Raw genomic sequence first — 26,633 nt, 5'->3', positions numbered from 1 at the left:
GGCATGTGTATATTGAGAAAGACCTTGCCGACCAGATCTGTTTGCCTTGTGAATATTGCTAGTAGTAGGCCACGGAGCTAGTTTGCATTGATTTTTTCTCAATCAGGTTGGATGAAGGGAGCATTAGCAATGTGTTGGTGGTGACTGACCATTACACTCGCTATGCCAAAGTTTACACCCCCAAAGAGCAGAGGGCTTGTACAGTCGCCAAGGTATTGTGGGAGAAGCTCTTCGTGCAATATGGACTACCAACATGAATCCACTCTGACTAATGTCGAGACTCTGAGAGCTGCTTGAGAGTTGCTTGATCAAGGAGTTGTGTGAGATGTGCGGGATCAAATTATTATGGAGGATATATAGCTGTAGAGGCTGTTCCCTAGTAAAAAGACACAATGGAGCAGGCACATATTCCAGTTGGTGCATGTATACAATTGCACGAAGAATGAGACCACAGGGTTTTCCCCTAATTCTCTGATGTTCGGGAGAGAGGCAGACTGTAGATATAGTAGATTTTTGTGATGATCACCGGGAATTGAGCACCCTTCAAAAGGTGTCTCCATTCTGTCAGAGCAGTTTTGATAGCTAACAGCTCTTTGTTCCTGATTGCGCAATTGTTCTTCGCAGGAAGAATCTTGCGAGAAAAGAACCCACAGAAGTGAAGCTTCCCAGATGGGTCCCATTGAGACAAGACAGCTGCAATTCCATAGGAGGATGCATCCACCTAGAGATGAAAAGGGCAATTTGGCTATTGCAAAATGGAAGCAGACGAAAAGGCATCCTTAAGCTATTTAAACACCTGCAACGCTTCTGAAGGCCACACATTAGAATTAACAGCTTTCCGAGTTAAGGTGGTAATGGGAGCGCCCAGAGAGGAGTATCCTTTAATAAATTGGCGATAATAGTTGGCAAACCCTAATAATCGCTGAGTAGTCTTTAATCCTGAAGGTTGTGGTAACTCTGTGATAGCCATGAGTTTATCCGGATCCATTTGAAGTCCTGTGCCAGAAATTATGTAACCTAGTAAAGGGAGCTGATTTTGCTTGAAAGCACATTTCTCTAATTTAGAGTATAAATGGTTGGACCCTAATTGGGTAAGAACCTCCACCATATGTCTTCAGTGGGTTCCGAGATCCTGAGAAAAGATGAGAAAATCATCCAGATACACAACCACAAACTGGTAAAGAACATCCCAGAAGAGTTTGTTGATGAAACTTTGAAACACTGCAGGGGCATTGCATAACCAAATATTCAAAGTGACCATCACGGGTGTTAAAAGTGGTTTTCCACTCATCCCCCTCTCTGACACGGATAAGGTTATATGCCCTTCGGAGATCCAATGTGGAGAAAATATTGGCTCCCTTAATCCAATCGAAGTGCTCAGTGATCAATGGTAACGGATATCGTTTTTTTCCGTGAGGGCATTTAGGCCTTAAAAGTCAATGCAGGGACGAAGGCCTATCACTTTTTTTTAGTGAAAAAGAACCCTGCTCCAGCAGGAGAGGATGATCTTTGAATGAATCCTCATTTTAGATTTTCCTGAATGTATTCTGACAGCATTGGTCTCTGGGATAGACAGTGGATACACATGGCCAAAAGGAGGAATCTTTCCAGGAAGGAGATCAATGACACAATGCCAGGTACAATTGGGAGGAAATTTAGTAGCTCTCTGTTCATTGAAACATCAGCAATCTATGCTGGAAATGGGTCATGAAGTTGGAGGATAGACCCTTTGTAGACAAAGGTCGTGGTAATGCATACTCCAAGAGAGAATTTGAGAGGTACGCCAGTCGAGGGTAGGTGTGTGCAGTCGTAGCCATGAAAGTCCCAAAACAACCGGATTAATTGCCATGGCAAAAACAAAGAAGGGGATAGTTTCTTCATGTAAGAGTCCAATCCGCATAGTTGATGGTAGGGTATGATGTTGAACTAACCCACCAGCAATCTTACTTCCGTCAATGGTGGTAAGGTAAATAGGATATTCGAGACATGTGGTTGGAAGTTGAACTGACTGATCGTGGAGGCCGAAATGAAGTTACTCACAGCACCAAAATCCAAGAAGGCAAGAAATGACAGCACCTTGGAAGAAAGATGAAGAAAATGGGAATAATACAATTTGTATTGGTTGCACCTAGGAGAGAATGATCCAAGGAACCTAACATAGCCGCTCCAGAACCCCTTAGGCTTTCCCCAGGGTTTGGAATAATTTTTGATGAGATGAGCGGCGTCTCTGCAATAGAGACATAATTTATTTTTTAATCTTCTTTCGCTCTCTTCGTAAGATAGCCGGCCGCAACCAAGTTGCATAGGTTCCTCGTGAGGAATAATAAGATTCTGGAACTGGGGATTTATGCAATAGGAGAACCGGCAACAATGTTCCTTTTCTTCGGATCATTCCCTAAAGCGAAGATCCACTTTGTTGCACAGAGATATGAGTTCATTCAAAGAAAAGGGAAGCTCATCTTTGATACAGTCGGACAACCCCTGCCAGAAGGTTGTGACCAGTATCTCATTATTCCAATGGACCATCAGTAAGTGTTCCTGGGTCAATTCCTGCTTTTCAATTCTCCCCACGAGATGTTATAGTAAATCCCTTGGAGAGAGATTATCAGCTGAATCCATAATAGGGTCAGAGTAAACTGTAACAATCACTCTAAGGAAATTTGGATTCCTAGTGTTAGCCAAGGTTGACGCTGACTGGCCAAAGGTGCAGATTCTAACGAGCTCCCTGGTTTTCAACAACAACTACCGCAAGGCGAGATGGGCTTCGCTGCCAGAAACTCGAAGTTGGTGGTCCTCTGGTCTGCCTCAAGGTGTAACCCGGAAGTGGGAGAAATGACGACAGAGCCGAAGTGGAACAGGAACGCTGGGTTTCAGGCAGAGGGTATTTTCGAAAGCAGGTCTTGTAATTCGGGAAAAGGTACACAAGTAGACAATGAAGTACAGAATCGGAATCCTATAGAAGGTCAGAAGGCAAGCTGGGGACTGGTACACGAGGAGATAATAGAATATAACACAGGATACAGAGAAGGTCACAGGGGAGCTGAGATCCTAGAAACCAGAGGGAGTCTACAAGCATTCAGGAGGTAGTTGACCTGTTGCTCTGACATTGCTACAGTGTCATAGCAAAGTTTAAATAGTGCCAGCATTTGAATCACCTGCCCCTCGGCTTGGTCATATGACCGTCCAAAACCCGGAAGTTTTGGGCGCCCATTGTCAGAGCGGGTGCAAGCAATGCTGGAACAGGGAGAAGGTAAGAACCATGACACCCTGGCAAATTCAGTTAGTCTGTATCGCACCACACTCTGGAGTGAAAGAACTGAAGTGGAGAGAGGAAACATTTCACCACCCCTTTCAGAGTGCTAGGGAAAGGGGTGTTACAAGTAGAATTAATTTTGTAAATCCTGCAGGAAACTCTAGACCACTTAGCATGGAGATTGGAGGGTGGCATATTTTAAAATGGTGTTTGTGGCTCAGTCACCTCTGTTCTGGATTATTGCTTTAATGAATTTCATCGGAAAGGCATAATAATTAAAATTTTATGATTAAAACAGAGCAAACAGTTTATATGCTACGAAATACTTACTGATATTTGAGAGTGGAAGCTGATATTCCTTTTCTATATCTGCCAACTTGGAGGCTGTAAGAATAAAGTTTCCAAAGACAGTTGCAACTTTGCTATTATATTCTTCAACAGCTGCAGCAAAATCATCAGGAAGTTTACCAAGGAAGACCTAGACAAAAAATGTCTTTGTAAGTGTCTATTATGTGTGCTCTACAGTACATACAGTATATGCATAACACACTAAAATTCTGCTTTAATTCTGTATCAGAACACACAAAGTAAATTCTACAAATGAGTATGCAGGTTTCTGTCCTCCCTCATCTTGCCTTCATCATCATCATCATCATCACCATTTATATAGCGCCACTAATTCCGCAGCGCTGTACAGAGAACTCATTCACATCAGTCCCTGCCCCATTGGAGCTTACAGTCTAAATTCCCTAACATGCACACACACAGACAGACAAAGAGAGAAAGACTAGGGTCAATTTTCATAGCAGCCAATTTTCCTACTAGTATGGTTTTTTTTGGATTGTGGAAAACGGAGCACCCGGAGGAAACCCATGCAAACACGGGGAGAACATACATTTAAGTACATATTTTTGTGCAATCAAATATGTTCACAACATTTATAAGCACTATCACCCATAGAGAAGACAATAATTATAATACTACTAATACATATGTACAGGATAAAGGCAACAGTAAACAAACTATAATAACAGGGTGTAATATTTTTCATTTAGGGACCTAAAAGTTTGCGCAATAAGTATGACATTATAAAAAAAATTAACTGATCACCTGCATTTAGTAAACAAAAAATATTTTCTAAGTACCTGCAATATTATCCAAGACTGAAAAAAAGTTACTTAATGCTTTGCCGAGCCAGTATCCACAGCGTGTACAGGCTTTTAGTTCCATTTGTTGAAAACAAAGTATTAAATCCCACAAATAACAGAATATTCAATATATAGCTTATATTATAGATAATATTGTTGCTTTTTTACTACATTTTTAAATCTTTATTTATTTTAATAATGAAATTAATATTATTAAGCCTCACTGCATTAAAAATTCTTTTTTTAAAGAATAAAGCATTTTTTTACTGCTTATATTCTGTTAATGCCACCCTGAGATGCAAAGGCAAGGTGAAAATATTGCCGATGGTAACCCTTTTGAAATATTGGCAAATGAGATTTTCACAGCCAGTATAACTCTTCCCTTCAGAAATAGACACCTTTGTTTTAGAAAAATAAAATCTCAATAATTTAAAGATATTTTTATGTTGTTCTTTGAACCATAAAATTGTGTGCATTTTATTTATGATTGTTTTAGATTTGACATCTGAATATAAGTGTTTTATATTTTAGTTAGTGCAAATCCTGCTTATAACAGGACATACAGTCATGGCCAACAATATTGCTAAAAAGCACAAAAAGAAAAAACAAGAAGTAGCTAGAAATAATGAAATTTCAAGCAGGGGATTCTCCTTCTCTTTGGAACTGAACTCATATAAAGAAAGCAGAAGGTACCTGCAACATAAAAATTACTATAAAACTAGCTTGAACAGCAAAAATTACTCATTCTCCTGTTTTGTGTCACTGCATGTACTGCAATGTAGGGGTGTGCACCGGGCACTTTTAGTGTTTTCTGTTTTGGGTTCTGATTAGCTTGACGTTTTGGGTTCTGATTTGTTTTGCCAAAACACCTGACGAAAGGTTTTGGTTCTGATTTAGGGTTTTGGGTTCTGATTTATTTTTAAAAAAGCATAAAAAGCGCTAATATCCATTTTTTTTGTTTTTTTTACACTCCTACGCTATTATTAACCTCAATAACATTCAATAACAATCATTTCCACTAATTTCCAGTCTATTCTGAACACCTCACACCTCACACCTCACAATATTCTTTTTAGTCCAAAACGTTGCACCAAGGTAGCTTTCTGGACTGCGTAGTGGAGTGGGCCCGGTACCCAATTTGGTACCGGGGCCACAATATATCACCCTCAACTGGTCTGAATTCCACTGCACAGCTGCCTGCTCCTACATCCTCTGCAGCATATACAGGGTGTAGTTCGAGCGCGTCAATACCTCTTGTTTTTGACAATGACAGGTCATTTTCATTAACTTTGGATTTGCCCCCAACACTGAATGTAGTTTAATATCTGATACGCTTCTATCTGGACTGCGTAGTGGAGTGGCCCCGGTACCCAATTTGGTACCGGGGCCACAATATATCACCCTCAACAGTTCAGAATTCCACTGCACAGATAAAAACAAAGAACATAGTATTAAAAATGGCAGTTCCCCTTTTTTGGACCTACAGAAACAAAGAACGTAGAAATAGAAATGGCAGTTCCTCTTTTTTGGAACTATAAAAACAAAGAACGTAGTAATAGAAATGGCAGTTCCCCTTTTTTGAAACTACACAAACAAAGAACGTAGTAATAGAAATGGCAGTTCCCTTTTTTGGAACTATAGAAACAATGAATGTAGTAATAGAACTGGCAGTTCCTATTTTTTGGAACTACAGAAAGAATGAACGTAGTAATAGAACTGGCAGTTCCTATTTTTTGGAACTACACAAACAATGACCATAGTAATAGAACTGGCAGTTCCTATTTTTTGGAACTATAGAAAGAATGAACGTAGTAATAGAACTGGCAGTTCCTATTTTTTGGAACTACACAAACAATGACCGTAGTAATAGAACTGGCAGTTCCTATTTTTTGGGAACTACACAAACAATGACCATAGTAATAAAACTGGCAGTTCCTATTTTTTGGAACTACACAAACAATGACCGTAGTAATAGAACTGGCAGTTCCTATTTTTTGGAACTACACAAACAATGACCGTAGTAATAGAACTGGCAGTTCCTATTTTTTGGGAACTACACAAACAATGAACAGTATATAAATAAATAAATAGTAAATAGCAGTACCTATTATTTTTTGGTAGAGTAGCAATAGTGAACGTAGTTTGACTTTTAAATAGCAGTACCTATTATTTTTTGGTACAGCAGCAACAGTGAATGTAGTTTGACTTTGAAATAGCAGTACCTAGTATTTTTTAACTAATTTTTTTATCTTTTTTTTCAATTATTTTTTTATAATTTTTTTATAATTTTTGTAAAAAATTTTTGTATAAGTTTTTTTTTTTTAAATTTTTTAGAACTTTTGAATAATTTATAAATGACAATGCCCTTAGCAGAACAGAGCACAGGACACAGGCAGCACCACTGGACTCAGAAGGACAGAGCACAGGACACAGCACCACTGGATTCAACAGGACAGAGCACTGGAAAAAATAACCACTGGACTGATCAGCAGGACAGAGCACAGGACCAAGTAACCACTGGATATTAAGCAGGACAGAGTGACAGGACACAGGACACAGGACGGAGCACCACTAAACCTATAACCTCCCTCTTCAATGATCTGAGCCCGACTGAAGATGCCAGTCGCGAGGCGGGAATTTATGCAATCCGAGTCTCGCGAGATCCGACGCGAGACTCGGACGTCAGAGCCTCAGTTTCATTTTTTGGGCGCCAGAAATACCCGAACAGTGCTCGGATCCCGTCGGATCCGCACTGTTCGGGTGGGCTTGGATTAGAGAAATCCGAGCCCGCTCATCCTTACTGCAATGAGCACTGAAAAATGAAAGAAAGCCAGAGAATTGTCTGAGGAGGTCAGATAGAAGACTGTAGCCAAGCTTGAACAATCTCAAGGCTGCAAATGAATCTCGAGAAACCCTGATGCTCCTGTTTCCACCATATGTAATGTTATTAGAAATTTTAATGCTCATGGCACTATAACCAACCTCTCTGGACATGGCCATAAGATAAAACTTGATCAAAGATTGCAGCACAGGACTGTTCGAATGGTGAAGAAAGCACCTTGATCAACTGCCAAACAGATTTAAGCAGATTCTCAAACACAAGGTAAGACTTAAGGTTCAACTTACTCCATACGTCACCAACTCAATAAAAGGTGGTTATATGGTAGGAGGTTTAGGAGGGCCCACTGCTGAGAGAAATACATAACAAGCTGGCGTTTGCCAAAACCTGAGCAAGTCACATTTCAACTGGGAGAATGTCCTGTGGACAGTTAAGGCCAAATTGGTGCTTTTTGGTAAAGCACATCGGGCCTGATTCATTAAGGATCTTAAATGAAGAAGTTTCTTATTTCAGTCTCCTGGACAAAACCATGTTACAATGCAAGGGGTGCAAATGAGTTTTCTGTTTTGCACATAAGTTAAATACTGACTGTTTTTTCATGTAGCACACACATATCAACTTTACATTTCAGTGTACAAATAAGCTGGCAAGTATTTGTGTGCTACATGAAAAAACAGTCAGCATTTAACTTATGTGCAAAACAGGAAACTCATTTGCACCCTTGCATTGTAACATGGTTTTGTCCAGGAGACTGAAATGAGAAACTTCTTCATTTAAGATCCTTAATGAATCAGGCCCATCATCCCTATGTTTGCAGAAAGCAAAATGAAACTTTCAAAGAAAAGAACACATTCCCTACAGTCAAACATGGAACAGGTTCAATGATGATTTGGAGTTGCTATGCTGCATCTGGCACTCGGTGCCTTAAATGTGTGCATGGCTTCATGAAATCTAATGATTATCATATCATTATGCAACACCATGTTGAACCAAGAATGTAAACTCTGCATGGTCCTCTGCCCCTATTGTTGCATGTTTGTATGGGTAGGGTATGGTATCCCGACACTTGGGATACTGACACCTACTATTTCTACAAAAAAAAACACAAATAGTAAAAAATGACGACACACACACACATATATATATATATATATAATATACATTTACCTTAACAGCAACGGTGTTGATTTCCGAAGAGTCTGGTGTACAACGGCTGGTAATTCCGAAGATACTGTATGCCGGCACTAGATTGTGACTTCAGGTAAGTAACGGAAGTTTGACGCACCGTATCCCTAACCCTAAGCTTATGATTAACATACTGCTTTAAATGTGTTCGGTGAAGTCACAATCCAACGCCAGCATGCAGCATATTCAGAATTACCAGACGTTTGCATCCCAGACACTTCGGAAATCAACGCAAATTGCTGTGACGGTAAGTGTATATTTTCATCATGTCATTATTTTACTATTCGTTTTTTTTTTGCAGGAATAGTTGTTGTCAGTATCCCAAGCGTCGGGATACCAATTACAACCAGTCTTAATACTGCCTGTCTTCCTCAGATGTCCTTGACATGTCTTTTGCTACATTCTGTAAGAGTCTTTAAAGTTTTTTTTCCTCTCACACTCATGTATGCTACTTAGGAAAAACTGTTCTCATGTATTTGTGAGTTTGACTCTGTAATGATAACAGGATGTTAGGGTAGGAACCCAGAGGAAAGTTCTGGTATCTAGGGGTTCAGGATCACACATGCAAAGAAAAGGTATGGATACAACGGTATCTTTATTACTAACTGCAAACAATAGCTTATATATATCAAACAATAATTTAAACAACACCCAGTGTTCACCAAACTTCAACCATCACCCAGTAACACCCCAGTGTTCAATAACCCCAAATTGTTTATAACAAAAATAGGTTTTCTTTACCAGTCCAAGTTATGGGGAAATGATGATGTCCATGATTAATGAATAAACCAGGCAGAGTAAATAAATCTGCAAATCCAGGAAAATCTTGTAATCCAGTATCCGAAATATTCCCAGGGAAAATCCTCAGCGCATTGGTAGCAGCATAACCCAGTGTCAGTAAGCTGAGTCTTTATCAAAGGACAATGACTCCAAACACACTTCAAAAAGCAGCAATGAATGGTTCAAGACAAGACCATGGACTTTTCTAAAGTGGCCAGCAATGAGTTGAGGGGGTAAATGTATCAAACTGCAAGTTTCCAGGGCTCACCTCCCCCTGCTGGCCAATCGGCAGCCGGATGAGTGAGCCAATCCTGGCTTACCTCCGGCCATTTAAATTAGTAGCGCTGCGGCGGGCCAGAGAGGAAGGACGTCATGGGATGTCCAGGGTCGTGTAGAGAGAAAACGCCGGCGGAGGTGGCACGGTATCCTTGAAAGGGAAAGGAGCTACCCTGCCACAAGAGGAGAGCGTTGGAGGCGTCGGCGGGCAGCCCTTGTAAGGGCTAGGAGCGTCCCTGCCTAGAAGACAGCTGCATTGAACCGGAGAAGTGGCGCCACCGGCTGGAGGTTCTGGAAGACCCGGAGAAGACGTCGGGGGGCAAGTAGAGTATCCTGTGCGGAGCAAGCAAGTATACTCTACTGTTAGGTCTGGCACAAGGCCCAGGGGCACTGTTGGGCATTAGGCCTGTGTCACCAGATAGCAGACACAAGGCACTGGATAGGTAGGGTCTCATAAGTGTGCACCAGGCCCTAGTTAGTTGGGGCTGAAAGCCCTAGTCAGAAAGGTCACAAGGCCCTGTAGTTAGTTGGGCAGAGAGCCCATAGTCAGGGCACAAGGCCCTAGGTAGCTGGGCATAGAGCCCAAGGTTAGAGGTGCATACGGCCCCTAGTAAAGAGGAAACCAGCCCCTGTGGGTAGAATGGGAGTTAAAGCCCTGAGTTAGAATAGGGCGCGAGTTCAAAAAAGTGGGGGGGGGCCCGAGAGAGTGAGTCTCAGGTGATAGTCCTGAGGTAAAAGTTGAGCAGAAGGCTCCTGTTGTTGTTTTACATAACCGACTGGTTAGGTAGAGGTAAGCGCCTTCCGTTGTCAGACTTCCATAATCAGTAGCGGCTTGTTATTGCCCCTGTGTGATGACATACAGTATCGTGTATTGTTTGGTAGTGCTGTGTACGTTTTCTTCCAGGCTCTTGCTTCTGACTGTAATCCTGTGATACTCTGTGTCTGTGGGGACACGGGGTTAGCTAGAGCACACACGCAGTAAGGGTTAGGACACACAGTAGTCTTCCCGTCTCGTAGGGACTGCCTCAGGAATTACAAAGGAATTCCTGAGGCAGTGATTGGGCACCTCACTGGCAGTGCAGCACAGCCCTTTTGAGTTCCAGCAGGTTTGCTGGCGGTTCCAGATTGGGTCGGTGTTCCACTTGGGTGAACGCAACCATCTCGAGTTCCGAGCGGAAGGCGCCACCCCGGTGGAGTGTTGCTCCAGTGAACCCCGGTCGTGCAGGTGGCAACTGGTCCTTGGGATTTTGTGAATGACCCCATAGTGAGAAGATAGTTTTCTCTGTATGACCTCGGTGAGGGACAAGGTCATCCCCAGAGTAGAAGGTGAACAGCGGCTGCTGTTCCCCGCAAGTAGAGGGAGGTGGTCTAGGGAGTGCACTACACCAAGTATCTAGCGAAGTTGCGTACCCGACCATTAGTTGTTTGTTTTAGGGTCAGGGCGCCTGTTGTTAGCTAGTACTAGTTGTGTGGGTGGTACATTTACCTGCTCTGTCTTCTATAGGTGACGGAGAGAAGGAGAGCACTGGGTGAGTATTGCTCTCGATTTTTTCTTCCGGTTAGGCGCTCACCGAGAGGTGAGTTGGGTATTTGGGCGGTACTGTTCCTGGTCCCAAATACTCATAGTCCCGCGCCATTGGCAAGAGCAAAACGAGGTGTTGGTACACGGAGTTGAGTGAAGGTCTCTTCTCCTTGCCGTAGCCTTCAGACAGTACCTTTCTGGTAAGCATGGGTTGTAATTTTTGTTTCTCCCCCATAGAGAAGGAGAGTGATCTGAAGGAGGTACAGTTGTTGGCCTGCCAGAAATGGAAAGAGCAGAACGTCCAGGCGGAGAGCGGCTGAGGTGAATCCGAAGCGGAGGGAAGGTGGTTATCGTTTGGAAGGTAAGGTATCTGTGTGCATCTGTCCTGTTTCCCCGCAGGCATTACACACACACACACACACACACACACACACACACAACACGTCTGCATCAGAAACTTGTCAAAAGAAAACTTTTCTAGTCTTTCTTACAAGTTGCAGGTAAAAACTATTGAAATAATCTAAAATACCTGGTGCTCAATAAATCCTTTAACACCTTGGCATTTATCATCCTATCACAATCACACACAGTATCTTGTTTTTCCTAGTGCCTTTTCCCCCCACCCAAAATCTTTAACACACAATATTTATTTCCCCTAGTTCAAACTGCTTATGACCTTAAATTAAATGGACAAATTGAAATAGGTTTATATTACTGTTTTACCTTATTTGGGACCTAAAGCACACCATATGTGTTTTTCATTTCCTAGGCTAGCAGAGATGCAGAGATGGCACTCTGCTCACTTTGCATATAATTGCTTTCTTTTTTTAATTTTCAATACTGATATTTTGCTATTTGCATGTGTGGAAAAGGTAACCAGAATACAACCTGTCCAGCAGGAAAAGGTACAGTGGGTTAATGATGCTGCTGTTACCTTGAAAAATAAGTTTTTACACAGTTGCATGACATGGGTGTGATTGCTGTGCTATGCGTTTGTGAATAAAAGGATTGTAGAATCTGGTGGGCGGAGCTTCCGATGCTAACTAGCAGCCGGACAATAGCTAGGGGCTGTAGATGTAGTTACTTACAATAGAGGTTGGAGCAGACCGCAAGGTTATGGACCGGAGAGCTGAGAGCGTTGTCAGACAGATCTTCAGGCCGAAACAAACACCAGAGTTTGGAACAGACCGCAAGGTGACCCCAGTGAGGTGCTTTGAGTGTGGCAAGCAGGGGCATTGTCCAAATTGGCCAGAACCATTGGATTGTTCGGTGGTTCAACTAGACTCCAGGTTTCCTGCTTTTTTCACCATGTCCTCGTCCACAGGGAATCCACTTCTGTTCCGGGTGACCATCCTGATATGGCAACAGGTGTTAGCGCTGGTGGACTTAGGTAGTGAAATCACTTTGGTATCCGGCACTGTGGTTCTAGAAGGCCTGTGGACCCGGCTACCATCAGTGAAAGTCCTATGCATTCAAGGGGTCACCAAGGAATATGATCGTGTCAATATTCCGATTACTGTGAATGGACGAATGGTGTAAGGGGTAGCAGCAATGGCATCAAGGCTGTCATACCCCCTTATTCTGGGGCGAGACTTTCCCCTAGTTTGAGAAATTATTGCCGACTGACTCGTTCAGGACATGCCAGCATCTGAGTCACTGGCCGGATGTCCAACAATACTTGTCTTTTATACCCTGGGACTTTGGAGCTTTAACTGCAACTGGGCCGACATCACATTCCAGAAGACGGGAGAGAAAAGTCCTAGTTGGAGAAAGTTGGGAGGAAACAGAAGCCATGCCAGAGGGTGAAGATTGATCCCCAAAATCAGGACTGTGTCACTCCAACTGCGGGTTTGAAAAAGTGGAGATGTTGCCTATAACAACCAATCAGATTCTAGCTGTCATTTTGTTGAATGTACAAAATAAATAACTAAATCTTATTGGTTGCTATAGGCAACATCCCCACTTTTTCAAACCCACAGTTTAGTAAATATACCCTTAAGAATTTGTGAGGGGCCAACTTACTAATAGTGCTTTGAAAATGCTTATAAATATGTGGTGGAAGTGATGGAGTGTGGAAGGCTGACAGACCGAACAGGGGAGAACCTTATTTTGTAATAATAAAAGTCCATCTGCTATATAGGGTGGCAGTGGTACAGGAGACAACGGTTCATCAACTCTTGGTGTCACAGGTACTAACAACAGCCCAAACACACCTTTTGGGGGGCATCTGGGAGAGGAGAAGACTCTAAATCGGGTGCTCCTGAGGTCTTCCTGCCGGGAATCCATATGGCAGTCAAGCGATACTGACAAGCCTTACAAGTATACCAGCAGACGGCCCCAAAACCAGACTTTCAAGCTCCCTTGATGTTAGTAGTCGCGGCGGCAGCAGGCACCACCGCGACTCTCCGTGCCCTGCTGGTGGCGTCCCGGCCGTCTCCATGACGACCGGGGCATCACTTCCGATTCCTGTGTCCCGATTGCCTAGGCATCAACCGGGACGAATCGGGCTCCCCATCAGTGCCCGACAAGCTGTCATTCAGCCATGCGTGCGCACGCAGGGCTGTTCAAGTTCAGCCGATTATGGCTGATTAAATCGCAGCTGGCACTCTGCGTTTTCATTGGCAGCAGTGCCAAGTAATTTATTATACTAAACGTGAGAACACTTGCAGGGCTCTACCCTGATTAGTCCTTAGCACTATTCAGGGCAGTGAGGACTGAGCCTCACTGCCGGTTATAGTGTCCTGTCTCAGTACTGCTGCCTGTTCCTGTGCTAGTTTGGTGTTGAACCTTGGATTGATTTATCTGTGTATGACCTCTGCCTAACCCTGGGCCCTGAACCATTGCCTGTGACCATGACCTTTTGCCTGTACCCGAACTCTGGACCATTGCCTGTGACCCTGACCTTTTGCCTGTACCCAGACTCTGAACCATTGCCGGTGACCCAGACTTTGCTTGTACCTGACATCTCCACCTGTGCTCTGTCCAGTCTGCAGATCTCTGGCCTGTCCCTACTCCGTGTACAATCTCCTGTACCTGTGCACTGTCGTGTGAACATAAACTTGTACTACACTGAGTGTAAGTCCTGGGGGTATCCAAGTACCTGTGAGCATAAGCAGTCTCTACGGGAAAGGCGGCTACTATAGGTGAAGACCTCTTCTGCTTATGTTCTACAAGTTTATGCCTCACTGGTAGCCATAACACTTGGTACCTCTTCTTATAATTCCAGGTCCATTTGAGCGAATTGCCATGGACTTAGTGGGTCCATTGGAGAAGTTTGCCCGAGGGCATCAATATGTATTTTCTGTTTATGCTACACGATACCCTGAGGAAATTCCGCTAAGAAATATTAAATCGAGCACTATTGCAAAAGAGTTACTATTAATGTACACTCGACTTAGAATCCCAAAAGAAACCTCAACAGATCAGGGAACTCACTTCATATCAGAATTAATGAAGGAGTTGTATAAATCGCTACTACAGACCTCGGTTTATCATCCGCAAACCGACGGGTTGATTGAACAGTTTAATAGGACACTTAAGCATATAATTAGACAAGCTGTGGCTCAGGATAAGAGAGATTGGGATACCCTGTTACCCATCTCATGTTCGCGATAAGGGAGGTGCCTCAGGCATCAACGGGGTTCAGTAACTGAGCTTCTGGTTGGGAGACGACCCTGCAGAGTTCTGGATATCCTCAATGAAGGGTGAGAACAGCAGGGACCCAAAGAGCCAAATATAGTACAGTTTGTGGCCCAGTTATACGATCGACATTGGTAAAACAACATCTTAGGGAAGCACGGGGACAGCATCCCGGCACCACTGAATGACGGCACTTTGAAGCCCAGCTTCTACATTGTACAGCTACAGCCTCCTTGCATTACCCCCTTAACTGCACAAATAATAATATCTGGCTTCAAAATAAAGTCATTTAGTGGTGCCGGGATGCTGAATCATAACGATTACTGGAGGTCTGTTTTTGAAACCGTCAGGATTACCAGTCTGTCATCAATGACAGGTTTTCGCTGACCATGTCATGGAAACTCTTGTCCGTATTTTCAGAATCGCTGTAACGAAATCAACCCCAGGGGACAAGGTGCTTGTCCTAGTACCAACTCAAGAAAGCAAGTTGTATGCGCATTGGCAATGAGGTAATAGAGCCATAGGACAAGTAAACTACCGGGTACGGCAGCTCGGTAGACGGTGGAAGGAGCATATATATCACGTTAACTTCTTTACGTTGGTGGAGAAAATCCGGACAATAACGTTGGGAGCAGTAAAAACTGAGAACTGCATAGTCCCCTTGGAGTTTTCCTCTCAGTGACGACAAGCATTAGAAATGGAAGCTCAGCATATGAAAGTTTTTTCGGCTATTCCAGGAAGCGCCAACATAATTGAACAGGACATTTTAACCCCACCAGGGGATAGTTAACCAGTGGCCATACACAATACATGAGGCAAGAAAAGCTGCAGAAATGCGAGAGGTGTAAGACATGTTGCAACTCTTGGTAGTGGATAGGTCCACCAGTGAGTGGAATAACCCCATAGTTCTTGTGCCAAAGCCTTCGGGAGCCATCTGCTTCTGTAATGATTTTAGGAAGTTAAATAAGGTTTGACACATATCCGCGGGTAGATGAGCTATTGGAGAATCTGGCCAGTAGTCAATATCTGACTACCCTATGCTTAACAAAAGGGTATTGACAGATACCACTCACTACCTCAGCCAAACCCAAAACAGCCTTTTCGACACCTGAAGGACTGTTCCAGTACAAGGAATTGCCGTTCAGCCTGCATGGGGCGCCATCCATGTTCCAGCGGGCAATGGATAAACTGTTAAAGCCTCACTGGGAATACTGCACCGCTTACATTTATGACATAGCTATCTACAGTCAGGAATAGGAGTACAATCTTACCAAGGTGGAGGCAGTTTTGCAGTCATTAAGGCATCACAGCCTTACGGCGAATCCCCTTAAGTGTGCTAGCCATGGCAGTTTCGAAGTCGTATAATTTGATGACGAAAGCATATTGGTTAATATTGTTTTACTGTGCGATTGTGATCAGTACGCCACGTGTTACGTGGCATGGCGCGATCGCACGATAAAATACGCACGCATACACTCACACTCTCACATTCATTTATTTATATATTTCATATTCATAATGGTTCCTCTCCACAGTTGTTTGTGAGCAGATGGTATTTGGTTTATAGTTATATATATTATAAGGTTATATGTACACTTTAGTGATATTTATAGTTCAGGTTACAAGAAATATGTCATGTTTAGTATCATTTTAATCCTGTAACGCTTCGGTCCCGCAAATAGTACCTATCTCGTTACCCGCATTTCATTCACCTGGCAACTGCCATGTTCCAGCATCAGACAAACTTCATTCATTCAGCTACATTCAGTTCTGCACAGGTGCAAGTCTATTGCACTTCTGGACCTCCCTCCTCTTGACATTGGCTGACCATTCCTGGAGCACTATTTAAACCTCTTGGATTCACCTGTCTGATGTCTGTTCTTCAAGCTCACTTCCTGTAGCCTGTGGTTCTGGTTTACTGTTCTCCTTGTGGTTCTCCGCTATTCCAGCCTGCTCTCTGTTCGTGGCCTGTGCTGAACCATCGCTGCTCCAGTACCTATCTTACCATCTCCAGTGTAGTTCATCGTGACAGCTCTGGTTCTCTCATCACTACCACTCAGAGCCGCTACTACACCTGTGACTCATCAGCTGTTACTACGAGTTACCTGCGTTACTTCGGTTTGCTCTCAGTCTCCTGCTGTGTTGAACTACTGCTGCTCCAGCACTGCTACTACCATCTCCAGTGTACTTCATTGTGACAGCTTCAGTTCTCTCATCGCTACCACTCAGAGCCGCTACTACACCTGTGGCTCATCAGCTGTTACTACGAGTTACCTCCGTTACTTCAGTTTGCTCTCAGTCTCCGGCTGTGTTGAACTATCGCTGCTCCAGTACTGATATTACCATCTCAACTCTACTTCATGGTGACAGCTCCAGTTCTCAAACCGCTATCACTGTGAGCCGCAACTGCCTTGGTGACTCATCGGCTGTTTCCCTAAGCTACCTCTGCTTTCCCGTGTGTGCTCAGCATTACTCCAGTGCTGTACTCCCGCTGTTCCAGTATCTCTACCAATCACTCCTGGATACACCATTGTGACAGCTCCTGCTCTTTCCCTGTAATACCACAGGACTTCCATTCTCCTAGTGCCTCGTTTGTTCCTGCCCATCAGTCTTATCTCTAGTGTTCATGTTCCCAAACCATATACCTGTGGGTTCTAGTCTCTACCTGCTTCGCCTGGCTCCTACACACCGTTCTGCTGTTCACCCACTCACAGGACCGCAACCTGCAGGTTTGGTGCCGCAAAAGACCACACCTCCATACGGGGGTTCCTGGTGAAAACCACCTGCCTGCTAGACTCCGCGCCTGTGGGTGGGCCAAGCCATGTTCAGCAGAGCCTAGGGATCATTTTCCATAAACCAACCGTGACAAATCTCCTATTTATCCGCAGTTGTCTGGTTCATTCGCCGAAGGGATCGCACATTGCATACTCTAGTTAGCAATGTTAGAGAATAAATGTTTAAAATGATACTAACTGTGTATTGTGAAAAGACTAGTTTAAACTGGATTCTGGGTGGGTAAATCAGAGTCATCATCTGGAGAGCAGGTCATTTCCCTGACCTCTAGCCAACTCTAGAGGTCAGGTCATACCTGTAGTCCTACAACCAGGCGAGGTAATTGTTAATCTGTGGTAAGTATCAGTGTGCAGGTTTAGAAAGAAACTGATTTAAAAGTATATTTTGTTGTTAGTGCTTGTTTGTTTTATGTTGTCTTGTGTTTGCTTTCCTGATCGCTGGGCAATGGTAAGGAATGAAAATGTTTGTTTTCTTTGATGTTTGAAAATAACTATCCTGTTCTTCTCTTTTCATAGATAAGGACAAACAAAAGAAATATATGCTTAGTGATTAACGGGTTGGATAGAGTGGAAAAAATTTATCTTGAAAGAAAAATTAACAATGCGTCATTGTAATACTCCTTGTTTTAGGTTGCAGTGGCTCATGATAATATATTTGACTGAGAGTCATTATTCAAAATGAAGTATGCACATACTTTGCTCTAAATGTCATTTTATGTATTTCAGATAGAAACACATGTGAGATACTAAGTATGAGTCACTAAGGGTTAATTTTGCACTTCTCTATTATTAGTCAGGAAGTCTGTTGCAAAGGTATATAGTGATGGTGATACCGAGTTCCTTATGAGCTAGCGACGGACGACACTGCATTGTATGGGTGACACGTAAAACCCCCCAGTTAAGTATGGGGAGGGGTCATAGTTTAGTGAATAGCTAAGGGGATTAGTGGAATAAGTAGAGCCATTTTCCCACAGGGTCCAATCCAGTTGTCATGTTTGCTGTAAAATCTCCTTTTCTGCTTTTCTGTTTGTTTTCAAATCCTTGTATTCTTATCATTTCTTTGCTTTCCTATTTGACAGTCTTTACTTCCCTTGTCAGTATCTCATTTTTGTCTTGTAAAGAAGATACAAAAACACGTACACATGGTCTCATTCATGGGGCTAAGACATTTGTGACATCAGACCGAGTCAGGGATACACACACTAGATTGACATAAGTCACAGAACCAGCTAGGGGTTTGTTTTTATGTGTATAGAAGCTGCTGATTTTAAGCAGAAAGGTTTTTGTTGTGGAGATATGATTCATGTTTTATAGATTGCATATCTGCCCTTTTGTCTCCGGTGCAAAGTGTGCCTTTATATATATATGCACAAAGGGTGGAGATCGCTGGAGGTTTGACATACATATATGCATCTCTGTGTAGAACATTGGAGTAGGATTTTTGCCACAAGACCTTACATAAGTGTAACCCTATAAAATGTAAAATGTTCATGTTTTTATATTTTTTACTGTTAGACAGACATGTACTGGATACTGTTATATTTGAAGAAAGTGTTATAGAGATAGATCCCTTTGCCCTTCTCACTTAGCCAAGTAGCTGAACGTATGGGATTGAAAATGGCATGTGAGTTGGCAGAGGGAAAATCAATTGATATACACCGGTCTTCAACATTTTTCTAATCTAGTGGGCGACGTTGAGGCGACTGAAGAACTTTTTTAGCAATGTTAGTACATAAAGTAGAAGAGACAGTGACTTGAGACAGTGACACAGTTACCAACTGAAGTAGCTGTTGGTAAAGTCCACACTTACACACGACTGTACATGACTGTCACACCAGGGCGGACATAGCTGTCAAATAGACAGCAGGGTTTTATGTGACAGCTGACAAATCTATGTTTTGTTTTGTTTTTTGTTGTATTGTTTTAAACTGTGTACACACACACACACATAAACGCAGAAAAGGTAACCAGAATAGGACCTGTCCAGAAGGAAAAGGTACAGACAGGGTTAATGATCCTGCTGTTACCTTGAGAAAAGAATTTACACACAGGTGCACGACATGGGTGTGATTGCTGTGGTGTGTGTTTGTGAATAAAAGGATTGTAGGATCTGGTGGGCGGAGCTTCCGATGCTGACTCGCAGCCGGACAATAACTAGGGCTTGTGTGTGTAGTTAGTGTGTCAGGAAGCCATGGAACCTTTGAATGTTTGTTATGCTATTTTATGCTGGCATAAAACAGCAAATGCATAAGAAGCCTGGAGTAAGGAGTCTCTTATTTGGTCATTTCTACACAAGTTATAAAAAAGTAAGAGCTCAAGAATGATTGATTTATTTACATTTATTTTTTTTATACTGATGTTATGCAGTGGAGATTGGGTCCATGGGTCTAAGTGTGGCTGTAGTTAAGGGAGACTTGGAGTGGCACAGAAAAATTGGTCTAGGAGATAAAAAAACATAAATCTAGGATGAAGTTATACACCATGTTGCATGTTTGCGTGGGGGTGCACTAAGTACCTCCCACACTCTAAAAACATACTGGTAGGTTACTTGACTGTTGACAAAAAATAACACTAGTTTGTGTGTGTTAAAAAAAATAGACTGTAAGCTCCAAACTGTACAGCGCTGTGGAACCGGTGGAGTTTTATAAATAGATGATGATTGATGATATCCTGCTCTAGATTAGCTCCCCTTCCTAAATGCAGCTAACTTTTTCACGTATCACAATGCATTGTTTTCACTTGTGTAGTAAAAGAAAATCTAATGAAAAAAAATAAACAAAAGCATTCATATTGAATGTAAAATTGATGCCATATTTGTATTTGCAGATGTGACCTGGTCATTGCTTGTGAAATAAAACCGTCTGTATTTTTGCACAGTATATACCCCTGGCCTACGTTTAGGTTTAAATCAGATTACAAGAGTGGGTGTAGGTCATGCCAGCTCTTGTATCACCTGTAATGCCTGTGAGACTAAGGGATGCAGAAACGTCTTTTCCTTACCTTTGACTCATGAAATTTGGCCTTATGAGTGCTTGGCGGCAAAAAGTATCTCCCAAAAAGATTTGCTAATATAAGTACTAGGTTTTCCATAACAGATTTAGAAAATTTTGTTGGATCTATAGGAAGACAATACACAAAACAGTTGTTATTAAAATGCTAACAGTTCTGGATTCATCAGAATAATATCCTAATATGAAATGCATACAGATGCATTTAAAATGGATTTATTTACCTGATTAAGCCCATTTCTGCATTGAAAAGAAAATTACGTTACTAGTTAATTTAATTGCAGTTAGTATATGCTTGTGCAGCAGCAATACTGAGAGGTGGATATGTATGTTCAAAGAGCACAACACATTTAAGTGCAAAAGCAGTTTTTCACGTTCTGACATTGCGTGAATGTTTTGGCATCCATTGCACTAGGATTTAAAAGTACAGATTTGATTGCAAGACAGCATAGCATCTGTTGCAACTTTTTGCTCTGGATAATGGGTTTGGCATTCCTTATGTGTACACGCAATTATGCACAATTTGGAATACCTAAAACACTAAAAACTGATACTATGTATATTTAATTGCACTGTGAGGTGGTGGAAATACAGCAAACTGTGCATGCCATTGATTTTAACAGCATATCAGTGGCGGTACAAATAAATAAATACATTTGAAATATACAGTCTATAAAAAACAAGTAAAATAAATGCAGCCACAAAAAAAACCCTTACTATCCTGAGTTAGAAAAACAACATAAAGAGGGACAACTTAGCATTTGAAGAAAACAGTAACCATTCAAATCAAGAGAGGATGGGGTGGAGGAACATAGGCTGTGTTTTATTCTTATAACTTTTCTACCTCATGCAGTTTGGAGTACAACAGCAAACATGAAGCAAAAGTATCTGTGTTGAGTGAAATTTTATAGCAGCTTGTGATAGGGCCTGTGTGTAAAAGCAGCTGTCCATCAAGCCTATTTAAGGTACATTTGGGTGCGGCTCACACGCCAGCCCTTGCTAGATGTAAACCCCCAGTGTCGGACTGGGGCATGTAGGGCCCACCGGGGGACTGCAATGCAAGGTGCCCACCAGAGGGTGTGTGGCCAGCAATCATAGAGGTGAGACTAGACACTAGAGAGAGAGTGGTCAGCCCATGAAGGGCTGACCACTCATATACCTTTTTTCCACAACCTTCAATGCCATTAAATAATTCATATTCACATTTAATAAATAGACCTCATGCTCCTCAAACTCAGCCCCATATTCAATTAATAGCCCCCAAACCACCCTCTTAAATTACTAGTCCCCACTATAAAATTAAATTGCCCCGCCATCACTCCACAAACAAAATAGCACCTATTAGTTAGCCACTACCTACCACACACACATTACATTGCCACAAGCCCGCTGTGCAATCACACACACATTGCTGTGCCCCTTCATCACCATGCTGTGTCTCCTTATGATCACACAGCACCCTCCATGCTACTTCACACTCTGCCAGGCTGCTTTGGGCCCTCTTTACACTCTGCCAGGCTGCTTTGGCCTCCCTTCACACTCTGTCATGCTGCTTTGGACCCCTTCACACTCTGCCATGCTGCTTTGGCCCCCTTCACACTCTGTCATGCTGCTTTGGCCCCCCTTCACACTCTGTCATGCTGCTTTGGCCCCGTCTTCACACTCTGCCATGCTGTCTTTGTCTTTTTTCACTCTCTGCCATGCTATCTGTGCTCCCCCTTTACTCTCTGTCATGCTGTCTGTGCTCCCCCTTCACTCTCTGCCATGCTGCCTTTCCTCCCCATTGCTTCCATTCCTTCACTTACCTTTTCTATCGGCTTTTTTCTTCTCTTCTGTCTTCTGTCTTCTTGCCGACTCCTCTCCGCGCCGCTCCTCACTGAACGTCAGGCCTGATAACATCACGCCCGACAATCAGTTTAAAAGGAGCAGAGAAGAGGGGCGCTGGCACCGCGGTCACACGAGTATTTATTTTTAATAAAAAAACATTTTTTAAGTTACCCGCTCCCCCCACCAATGAAGAGGGGAGTGATCAGGGTCCTGGCCTACCAGGGGATACCCCAGCCCCTTGCCAGCCCAGTCCGACCCTGTAAACCCCTATACCTGGAAGGTGAGAGCATCTGATTTTAACAACATTGTAATGGTGTCTAAAACATATAGGTCAGTGTAGGACCTGCATATAATGAGGTGCCCTTGAGCCTGGGATGCAGGCTTAAAAGTTTTGATCAAAATATGAACTACTACCTCATGTTTTCATTTTGCTAGATACACACAGATACGAAGTGAAAAGGATAAGCGCTGACAACTGTCTTTTTTTGTTTTGTATACATATATGGGCATTTATTTGGGCCATGCAGGTGGTACCATATACAATATGGGACATACCGAGTGCGGGCTTATTGCCATGCAGATGGTACCATATGAAATATGGGATACTGAGCGTGGGCTTGTTTTTCTCTGATTTTGTTTCAAAATATTGCCTTACTGTCATAGCTGCTGTCCATCATGCCTATTTAAGGCACATTTGGGTGTGGCTCACAAGCCAGCTCTTGCTAGATGTAAACCCCTATACCTGGGAGGTGAGTGCATTTGATTTTAACTGCATTTTAATGGTGTCTAAAGCATATAGGTCAGTGTAGAACCTGCATATGAGGTGCCCTTGACGCTGGGATGCAGGCTTAAATTTTTTGATCAAAATATGAACTAATACCTCATGTTTTCATTTTGCTAGATACACACAGATATGCAGTGAAAAGAATAAGCGCTGACAACTGTCTTTTTTTGTTTTGCATACCATATATAATATGGGATATACCAAGCGCAAGATTGTTTTTTCCTGTGTGTAAAAGCAAGTTCAATGGAGCAAAATGAGGTGCCCTGGTTAGTGAAGCACTGTCTGGTCATCGATAAAACCTGATGTATTAATTTTGTATTTTATTATGTAACCTCCCTAGGCTAAGAACAGTTAAGTGGACTGAGCCACATGGTTGAAAGTACCACTTGTGGGGAGGGATCAAATGTTACTGGCAGATTTAGAGGATTTAAAAAGCTTTATATAATTCTGGGAGTTAGACCAGTGGTAGAGACTGTACCCTAGCTCAGTTCTAAGAGTCACTATGTTCCTATCCTTTATTATCCGCTATAGGCTTCAGTTTGCCTACTAGTCTACAGATGCTATACTAAATTAAACACTACCATCAGAGAGTGCCACAGTTGAGAGCTATACAGGCTGCAGTTCATAGTGGAAAGCTAGTGAGAGCCATGTGGGGATCAGATAGATAGAGGGCCTGAGTCGTTAAGGAGAGCAAAGCAAAAAAAAAAAAAGGAGTAACTTTGCACCTTGGCCAAACCATGTTGCATTGGAGGGGAAGGTAAATTTAAAATGTGGGGACAGATTTATAGTTGGGGTAGGGCATGTCCTAGACCAACTTTAAATGTCAGTGTAAACATAAAGTTATCAAGTATTTGTGTGCTACATGACAAAAAAGTCAGTATTTTTTCTTCTATGCAAATTTCTAAACTAATTTGCACCCCTTGCATTGTAACATGGTTTTGCCCAGGAGAAAATGTACTTTTGTTTTTGCCTTGCTCTCCTTATTAACTCAGGCCCAGAGAGACAATGGGCTAGATTTACTAAGCTGCGGGTTTGAAAAAGTGGGGATGTTGCCTATAGCAACCAATCAGATTCTAGCTTTCATTTCTTTAGCACCTTCTACAAAATGATAGCTAGAATCTGATTGGTTGCTATAGGCAACATCCCCACTTTTTCAAACCCGCAGCTTAGTAAATCTAGCCCTACGAGTCTGTTTTGATCTTGAGAGATCAGGGAACTGCTGAGGATGACAGTGTGGAAGTTAAGAGTGGAAGTGTTTATCCCCAAGGCGTGTAGTGTCACCTCTTGTTTGATGCTTGAGAGACACTTCCTAACATTTATTTTCAACTACTAAATATGTGAAGGTGAAGTTTAATAAGGAAGCAAACTTTATCAAGAAATGGTCTAGCGTCCATTATTACAACTGTGATGTGAAATGCACCTTACACCTGTGCCGATCGACAACTAATGTGATTTTTAAACTTGCATGGGAACCTATTTCCCAGCTAGACTAGAGAAACCCAGAGAGAGAGGTAGACACAAGTGTGAGAGCTCTACGTCACAAACACACTATTGAGAAAGGGGCTGCAAGAACATTATATTATATTTCTGTTTTACTGAAAGTTTATCACATCAATTTTGCACAAAAGTCACAGCATTTACATAGAAATTATTTTTAATTATTAACATAAATGGGACTGAATTCTCTATTTCTTATTCTCTTTCATTCTAGCTATCAATGTTTTCCTTCAAGAAGCATTCTATACAATGCACTACAAATACTGTACATCTGTTTGTCTCCCATCCCACATTTCTTCTGTTTTCTATAAAGGCTTCAATATGCAATGTACCTTTAGAACTTGGCTTACACAGCTGGTGAAATAGACCTTTTTCTAGAAAGCTGACAAACACCAAATTTGATGGTTCATGGTAATGTAAATGGGTAACAAGTCCAGTAAAAGCAGTAGGATTACAGTCTTGATCCAAGTATCCCTAAAAGAAGATGATTTTCTGTAAGTGTAGTGTAATTCATTTTCATAAATTCAATCCTTTATAAATAAACAATGCAAATAATGTTGCAGTATTTTCATACTTCACCGAAGCACTGAATTTCTGCGTCCCATATGATAAGAAACATATTGCATACTTGCCCACTTTCTCTGAATGTCCGGGAGACTCCTGAATTGCGAGTAGGTCTCCCGGACTCCCGGGAGAGCAGGCAAGTCTCCTGCATCCTTAACATCAGGTACCAAAATGTTGCGATTCACGGGGCAATGCGCGTCATTTTTGCAACACCCAACGTCAATTTCATCCCGCCCCCTTCCCCAGGATCTCCTGGATCCCAGCAAAAGAGAATTGGCGAGTATGATATTGTAAAGATTTATGTATATCAAATTATATATTTATTTCATTGAAAACAATATCCATGAAAGCAACTGAGCTTGCATGCCACTCCTCCATAATAGGATCACCAACACAAATGGTAAAAAGACTGACAGATACTTATCACTTCAAACTCTCATCTTTCATTAACATATTAATGGATATCTCAATGTAAATTTGAAAGCAGTCTTCCTCCCTTCCTCTATGTAACTGGGTAACAACATGCGGCCCACATGAAGCAAAGGTAATTTTTTGGGTCCGTGGAAAGCAGTAAATATAAATCTGGACCCTGGACAGAAATATGACTGCATGTAAGTTCCACAGTCTCCCTGTATCTTTTCTGTAATGTTCTGTGCCTCTCTGAAAAGTCCCCACCGCAGCAGCTGCAGAGAGGCTCGACACTTGTCAGTCTGGCAGAGAATCAGAATAAATGAGCTTCCTTCTGATTTGCTGCCAGACTGAACAGGAGGAGCTGAGCCTCTGGAGGACGGGTAAAAAATATGCAGGGGAATGCATGGAGAACTTTTTTGCTAGAAGGGTGCTGTGTTGCTACATGGGATTCACAGGGAGTGAGGAAATGTGTTACTATAGTGGAAGTAGGGTAATGTGTTGTTACATGGTGGGGGAAGAATATATTTCTACTGGGGGAGCCTATAGGGAGGGGAAATGTATTGCTACTGGTGGTAGAGGGAAAATGTGTTACTATAAAGGTGATGGGAAACACAGAGGTGATCGAGGGGGAGGCATTACCTGAGAGTTGATGGGAAGAACGTGTTACTCTTGGGTGAATGTGCTAAGGATTGGGGTGAGGGAGGAAGAGTGATATGTTATTAAAGAGTTGAGAGAGGAAGTTAAATGTGTTACTACAGAAGTGAGGGAGGCCAAATGTGTAACAATGGAGGGGCATAGCCGATTCCTTATGGGGCGTGACTACACCTACTACATGAGATGGCCACACCCCCACCGATGCTGTACGGCACACACTTCTGTCCCCAGGAACGTTTTAACAATGTTGAGAGTTATGGCATAACTGCAATAAAGTTCCTCTTGTAAATTTTACATACAGTATTTTACATATTTAAGCAAGTTCGCAGTGCTTTCAAATCAGTACCAATGCATCCCTTGGACCAAAAAAGGGTTGTGCATCCATCTTCTATGCTAACTATGGTCATGTTTTAACTTACAGTTGTGCCTCACTTCCTCGCCCTCCTTCTCACTC

General features: G+C 42.4%; 1 protein-coding gene across 1 annotated transcript in view; it reads right to left on the bottom strand.

Annotated features, from left to right (window-relative positions):
* Positions 1-26,633, bottom strand: part of LOC142119689 (putative ATP-dependent RNA helicase DDX60) — a 388,335-nt gene that overhangs the window by 45,273 nt on the left and 316,429 nt on the right. Inside the window, exons 33-35 of the mRNA XM_075194180.1 lie at positions 24,883-25,024; positions 20,435-20,550; positions 3,584-3,731 (exon numbers count right to left, since the gene is read on the bottom strand). Coding sequence (XP_075050281.1) covers positions 3,584-3,731; positions 20,435-20,550; positions 24,883-25,024 — 406 coding nt within the window. The remainder of the gene's footprint in view (positions 1-3,583; positions 3,732-20,434; positions 20,551-24,882; positions 25,025-26,633) is intronic.

The sequence above is a fragment of the Mixophyes fleayi genome, chromosome 1 (genome assembly GCF_038048845.1).
Source record: "Mixophyes fleayi isolate aMixFle1 chromosome 1, aMixFle1.hap1, whole genome shotgun sequence".
Classification (NCBI taxonomy): Eukaryota; Metazoa; Chordata; class Amphibia; order Anura; family Limnodynastidae; genus Mixophyes; species Mixophyes fleayi.
The sequence above is the reverse complement of the archived record's forward strand: the minus strand, read 5'-3'. Positions and strand labels throughout refer to the sequence as shown.